The sequence below is a fragment of the Podarcis raffonei genome, chromosome 3, assembly GCF_027172205.1.
Source record: "Podarcis raffonei isolate rPodRaf1 chromosome 3, rPodRaf1.pri, whole genome shotgun sequence".
Classification (NCBI taxonomy): Eukaryota; Metazoa; Chordata; class Lepidosauria; order Squamata; family Lacertidae; genus Podarcis; species Podarcis raffonei.
Window position 1 is genome coordinate 90,676,018 of NC_070604.1, and position 10,887 is coordinate 90,686,904.

At 37.2% G+C, this 10,887-nt stretch overlaps 1 protein-coding gene across 2 annotated transcripts in view; it reads left to right on the forward strand.

The window, feature by feature from the left end:
• PPP1CB (protein phosphatase 1 catalytic subunit beta) overlaps positions 1-10,436 on the forward strand; it is a 33,179-nt gene extending 22,743 nt beyond the window's left edge. The window contains exons 3-8 of one of the 2 annotated variants that reach the window (XM_053382971.1): positions 1,978-2,208; positions 2,457-2,561; positions 5,625-5,696; positions 6,766-6,917; positions 7,647-7,781; positions 8,643-10,436. In XM_053382971.1, the coding sequence (XP_053238946.1) occupies positions 1,978-2,208; positions 2,457-2,561; positions 5,625-5,696; positions 6,766-6,917; positions 7,647-7,781; positions 8,643-8,747 (800 nt within the window). In that variant the 3' untranslated portion in view covers positions 8,748-10,436. The remainder of the gene's footprint in view (positions 1-1,977; positions 2,209-2,456; positions 2,562-5,624; positions 5,697-6,765; positions 6,918-7,646; positions 7,782-8,642) is intronic. The other variant, XM_053382972.1, reaches the window with a different exon arrangement.
• Positions 10,437-10,887: the final 451 nt, after the last annotated feature.

The following is a 10,887-nucleotide window of genomic DNA, read 5'->3' on the forward strand; positions in this document are numbered from 1 at the left end:
TATTATTTGATATTTTTATCCTGCCCTTCCTCCCCAAAAGAGCTCATCAAAATAATAACACAATATAATTAAACATTACAATTAAACTGCTAAAACACTTTTTAAAGAATATGTACAATTCCTAGCTCCTAAACGCATTTCAGACCAGTGGTATGTTTACTGTAAAGCTAAGTCCTAGAAAAAGGCATTGCCATTTATTTTTAAGGCACCAGCATGCTGCTCCTATTTCATTTATTTTAGTTGCTTATGGTGCTGTTCTGTGAAGTATAAATCTATTTTTGTATTTGATTTTTTAATATGTAATGCTTTTTATGTTTAAGAGAACATTTTGTTCTTCTCTTAATTATTCTGTTTTTAATGCGTACTTGGTATTAGATCTTACTTTGTAATATTTTATTTTGTAATGTTTTGGTTGATGCTTTTAAGGTAGATTGTAGAGCACTTAGCAATTTAAAAAATTGGTATAAAAATGATTTTAAATAGTAATAAAGCCCTATTCTTTGCAAAATCTTGGTAATATTAAAGCCTGCAATATAGCAATAACTTTTTGTGTGCAGCATGATAAAAACTAATAGTTAGTATGCAAAGATGTAGAAGCAATAACAGCTGTCCACATGGAGATTACAAGATAGTAGGAAGTCAGTACAATTTCCTGACTGTTAGTAGCGGCATAGGAATGTGTGAGTGGTACTATTATAAAAAGTGTCTACAACAAGCATATGAAAAATGTAGCATGCCTTGAGGCCAAGAAGGTATCCGTGATTTATTTAAATACTTCAGGTTGTATCCAGCTAACTTCTACTTAGAATAGACCCATTGGAATCGATGGTCCTAAATTAGTCAAGTCCACTAATTTCAGTGGGCCTACTCTAAGTAGGCTATCCTTGGATACAACTGTTAAACTTCTTAAAAAGTGCAACAGTATAAAATCTTCCATTTTCAAGGTGAAAAGTAAACTAGGAGAATGCTTGCCACCACCCAAAAAAATGTGGCAGCAAGCCTGTTAAACGGTACATCTTTAATAACTGTATTGCACTGATCCTATAGGATCTGAACTGGCTTCCTGTACATAACTGGTTGGATTTCAGAGTGTTAATAATATCTTGCAAAGACGTAAAAGCTTGGTGCGAGGGTATGTGAGAGAATGTTTTCCCCATTTTGTCATTAAAATCTACCTAGAAGTATGTGTGGGTGTTCATCCTCCCTGTCTCCCCTTTGGAAGCTGGTGGGGGGGATGTTGGGGAGGGCCTTTTTCACTGCAGCACCCTAGTTACTGAACAGCTTCCCCTCAGAGGCTTGGGAGGTAATAGTGGTGGGGTCTTTTTGATGACCAGTTAAAACCTGACTGTTTGCATAGGTTTTTGGCTCATATAATTTTAGCTTGCAGATCTGCCTGGTGGTTTACTCATTGTTGATGGTTGTTTTATGGTATATTATATTGTATTAAAAGGTTTATGTAATGTATACTCTGCCCTAAGAACTTATAATAGAGGGTTGAAGAGAAATATTTTCATAAACTTAGGTTGTATCAAATGTTAGTCACATACAGTGGTACCTCGGGTTACAGATGCTTCTGGTTACAGACGCTTCAGGTTACAGACTCCGCTAACCCAGAAATAGTACCTCAGTTTAAGAACTTTGCTTCAGGATGAGAACAGAAATTGCACAGCAGCGGCGCGGTGGCAGTGGGAGGCCCCATTAACTGAAGTGTTGCTTCAGGTTAAGAACAGTTTCAGGTTAAGAACGGACCTCCAGAACGAATTAAGTTCTTAACCCGAGGTACCACTGTACAGAGTAGGCCTATTGAAATTAATGGACATAACGAAGTGGAATTGAGGAGGAAACAACCCCCTTAGTATTTTACCACCAAAGCAGAGTATATGTTTTGGTTTTTACTACCAACTGTGGGTTTTCTTCTAATAATAATTTCTTCTAATAATTGTTTCATAAATATATCTGCAATCTTAATTTTCGTAGGTGACATCCACGGTCAATATACAGATTTGCTTCGATTGTTTGAGTATGGGGGATTTCCACCTGAAGCCAACTATCTATTTCTGGGGGATTATGTGGATAGAGGCAAACAATCCTTGGAAACCATCTGCTTATTACTTGCATATAAAATCAAATATCCAGAGAATTTTTTCCTCCTGAGGGGAAACCATGAGTGTGCTAGTATTAATCGCATCTATGGATTCTATGATGAATGTAAGTAGAGTCTTATATAAATGTTTCTAGTAGTTACCCTTTTTATGACATGCTTTGAAACTTGTAGAAAAATTCACTTAACAATATTGAATTAATACTATTTTATGTTTCTCTTTAAACTTGTGAAATAACCTCTGAATTGCCTTTGCATTCAGCAGTTACTTAAATAAAGATGGCACTCTTTTTGAATGGTCAGACTACTGTATGTAATGTGATTAAATAAATTGCTGCTCTTCTAATCCCACCAGGTAAACGGCGGTTTAATATCAAGCTCTGGAAGACATTTACAGACTGTTTTAATTGCCTGCCTATTGCAGCCATTGTAGATGAGAAGATTTTCTGCTGCCATGGAGGTAAGCAGAACACACCTTTCATAACAGTTAAATTACTTGTTTCTTCAAAGTTTGGACAAAAGTCCAACCAATGAGTTTTCTTGTCCCTTACCTCTTAACTAATATCAAATAAAGTGAATTTGAAATGCATTATAATGCCAGCATCTAGAATATCATTGGTTTCCCATAATCTAGCCAGAGAAATCTTGATGAATGAGCATATACAGCTTGCCAGCAGGGTATAGCAGTTTGATTAATTTTTTATAGTCCTGAAGATGGCAGAGGTTATAGATTTGAAGTGATGGGTATGTTGACCTCTCGGTCTTTTGACTGATTTTAGTGTTCAGTTTTAAATACTGGTCCTTTATCATTTGGCCTTCCCTCATTCTTCAGGCTCATTACAAAGATTGTGGTGATCTTAGATAGCATTTTCAAGGCAACAGAGCATACATCTGTACCTCTTGGCTATCATTAAGGACATCAGCATAGGAAAATAGCCTACAGAGGAATTGATGAAGGATGTGAGAAGCCTCAAGGAAGCAAAACTTCCTGCTGAGCAGGAATTTTAAGTTACTTAATTCCATCTCAGGGATTTGCAGCACCCACATGACCACATCACTAAGTGGTCCTGTCCTTCAAGAAGGAAGTGCATTTACTAGCCCAGCTCAACCGTATTGGAGCCTACTATGGGTAGTGCCTCTGGTCATCTTCCTGGGTCCTCGGAGGATTCTCAGCCATTGGAAAGAATGCAACGGCCATCTCTGAAAGAGAAACGGTATCCCTATTTCAGTCTGTTAACCGCAAAAATAGAACCATATCCTCAAGAGATCATGCTTCTATTCTGCTAGGTAGAAAGGTGCATCTCTTTGAGACAATGATATATTGGTATGAACAATCAGGAAGCCAGCTGGCTCAAAGGGAAACAAACTTTGGAGAGTAAACCATAACCCAATATTTCATTCAGAGTTTGAGCATTTGGTCTCTGGTCGGGCCTCCACATTTGACCCACCAGGCCATTTTCAGAAAGCCACATGAGTATTGGGCAAGGGTGTGACTCCAAAGGAACAAATCAGGAACTTAAAGGTCCCAGTTGTTCTTTGGATCTAGTATGGCATGCTTCCACTCACCCATCAGCTGTGATGGGCAGATTATCGTGCACCTTCAGCCCCCTCACCCATGGTTCACTTGCTTTGAAATCCCAAGAATCGGGGCTTTAAAGGGAATCTTTAAAGGGAATAGTGACATCAGGTGATAGACAGGTGGGTGGCCTTGCCCACCTATCAACTTGGCTCCACCAGGCATGGGGAAGGTAAAGAACTGGCCCTCTGGCCAGAAACGATTCCTAGCCCTTTTTCCTGAAAAGAGTGCTGATCAAGATGGGATAAATTGCGATATTCTTGGAATAAATTGCTGAAGTGTTGAAGAAGCCAAATTCAGAAGAAATTATCAGGACTCCCATTCTAGAAATAATCACAATGTGGATAAATCGGAACACTCAGCCATTATTGAAGCGCCTCACAAATACTTGGTTTGCTTCCTAATACATTTGCAAAACACATGTGTCACATGGTTGTTTCTGTTCTGTATCTTTTTTTGATAGTTGTACTAGCTTAAAGTCTTTATTAATTAACCTTTATTAATTAACCCTTTTAGTTTATGTGTTACAATGATACGGATAGACTGCTTGCAGGGACGTGCCTGACGATGTGCCCTCTGGATCCTTGCCCATTACAGCTGGTGAAATTGAGCCTGGGGGGAGGGTTATTTCCTGGTTGTGGGCGACAGCGTCATTATGTAAGGGAGTGGTGCCTGCCACTTTGGTGGTGCAATCATTAGCGGGGGAAAGCCAGCCTGGTCACTAATACTCTCCATTGGAGGAAAGTGTTTGAGAGGGTCATGCTAGAACAACTACAGATACTTTTGGATAAGACTGATTTATCTGGATCGATACTAGTCTAGATTCAGAAACAAATTAGTATTGGACATCATGATGACCTTTATGGCAATAGGAGCAGTGAAAGTGCAAGCATACTCCTGCTGCTGTATCTCTTAGTGGTCTTTGATATTATTATTATTAGTAGTAATTATGTGTCCTTCACCAGCAGGTCCCAGGGCAGGTTAAAATAGTTATATTATTAAAATAGTTATTTATTCCTGCCCTGTGGAACTCCTTGCCAATAGAAGTTCAGCAGGAGTCATCCCTGCTTGCTTTCACATATCTTTTGAAAACACTGCTGTTCAGACAGGCCTTTGTAACATGACTCTTGCTACCAGCCAGTTTTCACTGATATCTTGATGTTTTTGCTGTTATTGTAATGTTGTGTTTTTATGTTTGCACACTGCCTATGAAAGTGTAGTTTGTAAATATTTCAACAAACTTGGCTCAGATATTTTCTCCATCATAGCTTAAGCTGGAAAACCACCCCTTAAAAATAATTGGTTTAGTAAACTTTTACAGCTTGGTATAGAATAAAAATAATTTTGTAACCTATATTGACAGAGGGAAATATCCAAGTAGAAGTCATCATTGAGGGAGGTGTCTCAGTATGCCTGCTACTTGAATTCAATTCTTTTTAGTGAAATAGTTGTCCTCAGATGTAAATTATTTTGCATTTGTTTAACAATGAAATTATTCCAAGTAAGGATCACTTAATTTAAAATTAAAGTTTCTTCATTATGAAGAATAAGTGTTCCTTGGGCATCTTGTACACCTTCAGCAATTTTATAAAAAGAAACAAACCCCATAGTTGTGAAATGGAGAGCTCTTTATGCTTCCAATAAAGAATGGATGTTTTGTGCAGTTTATTCTTAAATGTTTAGAACACAATTGCATGCCCTCTGTTAGCAATTTTTTGTGATAAAAAATACTTTTATATCCATTTGCAAAATCTTAGAGATGGCCCTGTCTCAGTGTAATAGCTATTGAGCCATGAGGTGGGGTAAGAGCATAAAAAACTCAAATGGATATGGCTACCCATTGGATGGCATTACATTGGAAAATAAAGGAGTCTATTATTGTCTAAATTCTTTTCATTGACATCTTCTATGAACAATGAAAATGAGTTTTCTCATTCATGTTGTCAGGACTGTCACCAGATCTGCAATCAATGGAACAGATTCGAAGAATTATGAGACCCACAGATGTTCCTGACACAGGTAAGGCCCACCTGCACAAATTGCTGCTCACTGTAAATTATTTTAAAATTGTATTGTGGCATATATCAATAGTGTGTTCAAAGAGGTAGTGAAACTTCCCATCTGAAGGGTTTTGAGGAGTGCTATTATACTTGTGCTGCTTGGAAGCTAAAAGTCCTTGTTTTCATCATTTGAGGTACAGATTGAAAAGGGCCATGTGGAAGTTACCTAGTTTTGAACATAAGGGATTAGATCCAGACTTAGTTGCACTATTAGTCCCTTGATTTCACCCAAACCTATATTAAATTGATTTTTGGATTCTGAAGAAGGTAGAGGGTGTGGGTGGGTGTGTAATAGAGAAGCAGCATAGCTTGTTAATTAGAACGTTTATGTTCTCTCTTTTAAAATCCATATTACATTCTAGAGTGTGACTTGAAACAATTTGGTTGTAAGACAGTAGTTGTAGGTAGTAGCCTTGGAAACTAAACTTAGTAAAGTAAAAATAAACATGTGTATCTGTATAGTACTTTATAGAAGCAGAAATTCAAATAGAGGATTTCCTGATTTTAAGTTCAACCTGAGTCCCTATGCAAGATGGCTGAAATTTTGGCATATAGGAAAACCTTTGTCTTCTGTTGCAGCTCTAATGCTACTCCAGCATTAAACAGGAAACAGACATTTTTGGAGAGCGAGGTTCATACTGAATCTGTCAACATGAGGCATGCCTGAGCTACGATTTCAGGATTTTTTGGATCTATGGACATTCATTGATTTGCTTTCATTCTAAACAACTTGATTTTTCTTGGTGGAAGAAAGTTAAAGATACTGGCTCAGTTTGCACATCATATAAAGCCGTAGTTTAAAACAAGCTATGGTTTAATGTGATGTGCACATCAGACCACAGATCATAGAAAAAGTTTGCACTGTTGTCTCCAGTAGGAGTGCATTGCAAATCTATAACTGTTACACTTGTATAGCCTCATGTGTACAAAGTATGCATACCAAAATCTCAATCATGAGAGGTAAATATTTTGTACCTAAAAGAACACATTAGGGTCCTGTTTCTGAGACTTGTGCTCTTACTTTCAAGGCTTGCTCTGTGACCTGCTGTGGTCTGATCCAGACAAGGATGTGCAGGGCTGGGGTGAAAATGATCGTGGTGTCTCCTTCACTTTTGGAGCTGATGTGGTCAGCAAGTTCTTGAATCGTCATGATTTGGATTTGATTTGTCGAGCTCATCAGGTATGAATTTGCTTCTTTCTAATTTGGGATCTTTACCTTCTAGTTTCCAGAGCTCTATGTCATTTACACATACAAATAGGGTGACAAGTAGGTGAGCTAGGGCAGATCAGGCTACAAAGTTAGCTATATCTAGTCTGTAGAACTGCCCTGAGATCTACAGATATAGGGGCAGTATACAGATTTAATAAATAATCTTAAATAATATTGAACACAAAGCTGCCCAAGCTGTCACATCCTCTCTGCACACATATTTCTGGATTTTGAGTCCTTTGTTTCAAAAATGTTGCAGAAAAACTGGAGGTCTTTGTGTAACTAGTCTACAGCACAAAGAATAATTTGCTTAAATTTATTTGTATTCTGTACCTTCTGATTTCTGTACTTCAAATTACTTTTTTTACCTACTTCAAATTAGTTTCCTTCCCACCATGGAGCAGGCTTTCATTGGTGCAATTTACCTTGGTGCTCCTCTTGGAGCCCTCCATATACCCCTAAAATTGCTTTTGGGGAGGCAGTGGGGAGCTGAGAAGAAAGAGAATTCCCATTGTGTTTGGAGAAGCCAACTTGCATGGCAATGGATCTTACATAGAATCTTAAGTTGTGGTGCATTCATTTTGCTATGTGTTCTCTGAAAACTCTTAGACTGCAGGTTATGGGATAAACATTTTGGCTCAGATTACAGAAATATTTTAAGTTACATCAATATTGGCTATGTGTTTTTCTCACTGACAGGTAGTTGAAGATGGCTATGAATTCTTTGCTAAACGACAGCTGGTTACCCTGTTTTCTGCTCCTAATTACTGTGGAGAATTTGACAATGCTGGTGGCATGATGAGTGTGGATGAAACTTTGATGTGCTCTTTTCAGGTATGATAAACATGGATTATAACCTCAATATTGAGAGGATAGGTCAAAAAGTTACTAGGATTGTATAGCTTGAATAAAACTAGAGTTAGCCGGGGCAACTCAGCCAATTAAGTGAGGTATAAATAATAAAATTATTTATTTATTATTAAACTTTTAAGGTGCACGGTAGCTTGTATCTCCGTTGTTGAAGGCTAGCATTCTCAGCAAATGTTACAATCTTCCTTTAGTTCACAACTAATCTTCTAATACCTCATTGCCATAGTATTACTAAGCTAAGGTGAATATTTGCCTGAATAAAATGGGATCAAGCCACTCTGTTGATGGAGTCTCTTGAAAAATAATAAATAAAATGGATTTCTCTGAACTGGCTAGGGGTGTCTGGTTCTCTGAGACTGCCTTAGACGGAGTCAGACCATTGGTTCATCTAGCCCAGTATTTTCTACTGCAGCTGGTTAAAGTCTTCCCTAGATCTTTTAACTGGAAGTCGCTGGGGATTACTGTATTTACGCAAATCTAATGTGCCATCAAATCTAATGCGCACCCTAATTTTTGTGAACGTTATTTGGCCAAGGAAGGTGTGCATTACATTTGAGTAAATATGGGACCATCTGTATGCAAAGTATTATGCTCTGACAGTTTGCTATCATCCCTACCTGGTTAGATGAGTCCACAGAATGGGTAGCCCTAGCTGTTAAATAATTCTTTTTGTACTTTGCAAATGCATATTCAATAGTTGTTGTAAATAGGAAGCCACCTCAAATGTAGACAGCAAGTTATACATTCATTGTAAGGCTGGTTTAATGGATATGTTGTGTTGGTTTGAAGAGAAGTTTATTCATCTTCTTAATTAATCCTCTTAAGATTCTGAAACCATCTGAGAAGAAAGCAAAGTACCAGTATGGTGGACTGAACTCTGGACGTCCCGTCACTCCACCTCGCACAGCTAATCCTCCGAAGAAGAGGTGAAGAAAGGAATATCATAGAAAACCCATCAGATCTATTAAGGACAAAACTCCATATATACAGTATATAATAAGTGTGCACTGTAAAACCATCCAGCCATTTGACACCCTTTATGATGTCACATCTTTAACTTAAAGAGACGGGTAAAGGATCTTTAATATTTTCTAGTTGACAGATGTGCAACACTGTATTGTAACAAGTATACTCCAAGCTCTAATAACCAACATAGAGTAAAATCAGATCTAAACAAATTATTTTGGTTGCATATTCACATCACAGTTTTAAAGTTGACCAACATCCCAATTTAAGCTTGATGTAATAGTTAAATCAGATGAGAGCATGATGTTTCATTTGTGTAATGTGGTCTTACTGTTGCTTGATTGCTTTTATTTCTCTTATTTTGTAGCTAGAATGATGGCCAGTTTCCTGGCTGAAAATGATTTGTGGAAGGGATTTTTGGGGCAGCTGCTGTTCTCCCTCTTCCCAGTAGTCTTGCTAACTAAATGTGTGCCCCTATAATAGGAGTTTAAAGACACAAACCAGTCTCAAGCTCGTAACTTCAGTAATGCTCCTTATCCAGACAACCCAACAGTCAGTATTTCTCATGACAAAAAACTTATTACTTTTTATCTTAGATTGCCACAGGATGACTTTGTTCATTGCACCATTTTAAACTAACATTACACTCACAATGACACTTCATTTAACTTAAATAGGGCAAGAATGGTATTACTTATTAGTCGATAACTTGATTATGTGGTACCTTGCATTAGATTTTATTAGCATGAAACACCTTTTGGCATGCTTAGCTTCCTGATAATGTCATATTTGCATTAAAGTGCATTCTGCATAGCTCACCAAACATGAAGATCCTTCTCTGATATGCCTGGAAAAGCTAGCTCTCTTCTTCCTCTCCTCTTCCCCGCCCAACTGTGCACTCTGCCCCACCCTCCAGGAGGGTATATTTAAATGGATGTTGATCATTGAGCAGTAGGTTAACTATGGCTAGTGGTGGTTGGACTGTCTAATATTGCCATGTGAATGTTCTACATGATTGTAAGGCTTATGTCACTAAAGATTTATATCCTCTGGATTTTCATGATCAAGGTTCATATACTATTGTAGAAACTTCTGCTTTGTAGTGTACTATAGTAGCAATAATTTCTGCACATGATCAAGAGTTGATGCAGTATTTCTTTTCCTGTTTTCCTTAAAGGGTTCATATTGGCAAATGGCAAAGTGTAAAGAAATGTGCAAAGATTGTAAACAGATAAAAATTGAAAGGCAGCGACTTGATTGGAAATTAATACAATGTTTTTTTTATTGAACACTGTCAAATGTGCAAAGATTGTAAACGGATAAAAACTGAAAGGCAGGGACTTGATTGGATATTAATACAATGTTTTTTATTGAACACAGTCAAATTTATAAGATTACTTAGTAGGGAAGCTTCCAATTTAAATTATTCTAAATGTGCAACAATGTAGAACTCTTTAATATTGTCTTTGCAAATGTTAAATCAAGAATTCTAGCAACTTGCATTTAATGAACTGACACGTATTATGCAAGGGATTTTTGGCAAAGTGAAAAGTTCTTACATGGATTTAAGTCTCTTTTCTAATTCCATTTTGTTTTAAAACACATATTAAATGTAGGATTTTTCATTTAGTAAAGTTGTTTAATTGATTTGAAGTCTGACTGGTTATTCCAATCTTTGTTATGAAATATTTTGCCCTTGATGGCATACATTAATGAGATGCAGACAAAAGCTTAATATTGACACTAATATAGATTTGTGTTGGTGGATATTTAAAAATACAGCAGCTCTGTATACGTCACCTGTAGATCAATGGATAACCAACCATAGTTGCTCCCTAGCACTGTGGTGTCTACCATATTATCTGACGATGAAATGATGAACTTCTTGGGTCATTACTGTATGGAAAAAAATCACCTCAAAGAAGGTAAATGGAATGTGACAAGATGGAAGCAAAGCTTTGCCATATCCAGCTCTATTTTTTTTTATTTTTTTGTAAAGTGGGTAACTTTGTCATTTTTACATTGTAAGAGCACCTTCATTTCAGATAATATAAAGGAGCCCAAAATGTGTTTAAGGGCAGTAGTTTAATATGTATGATTGGGT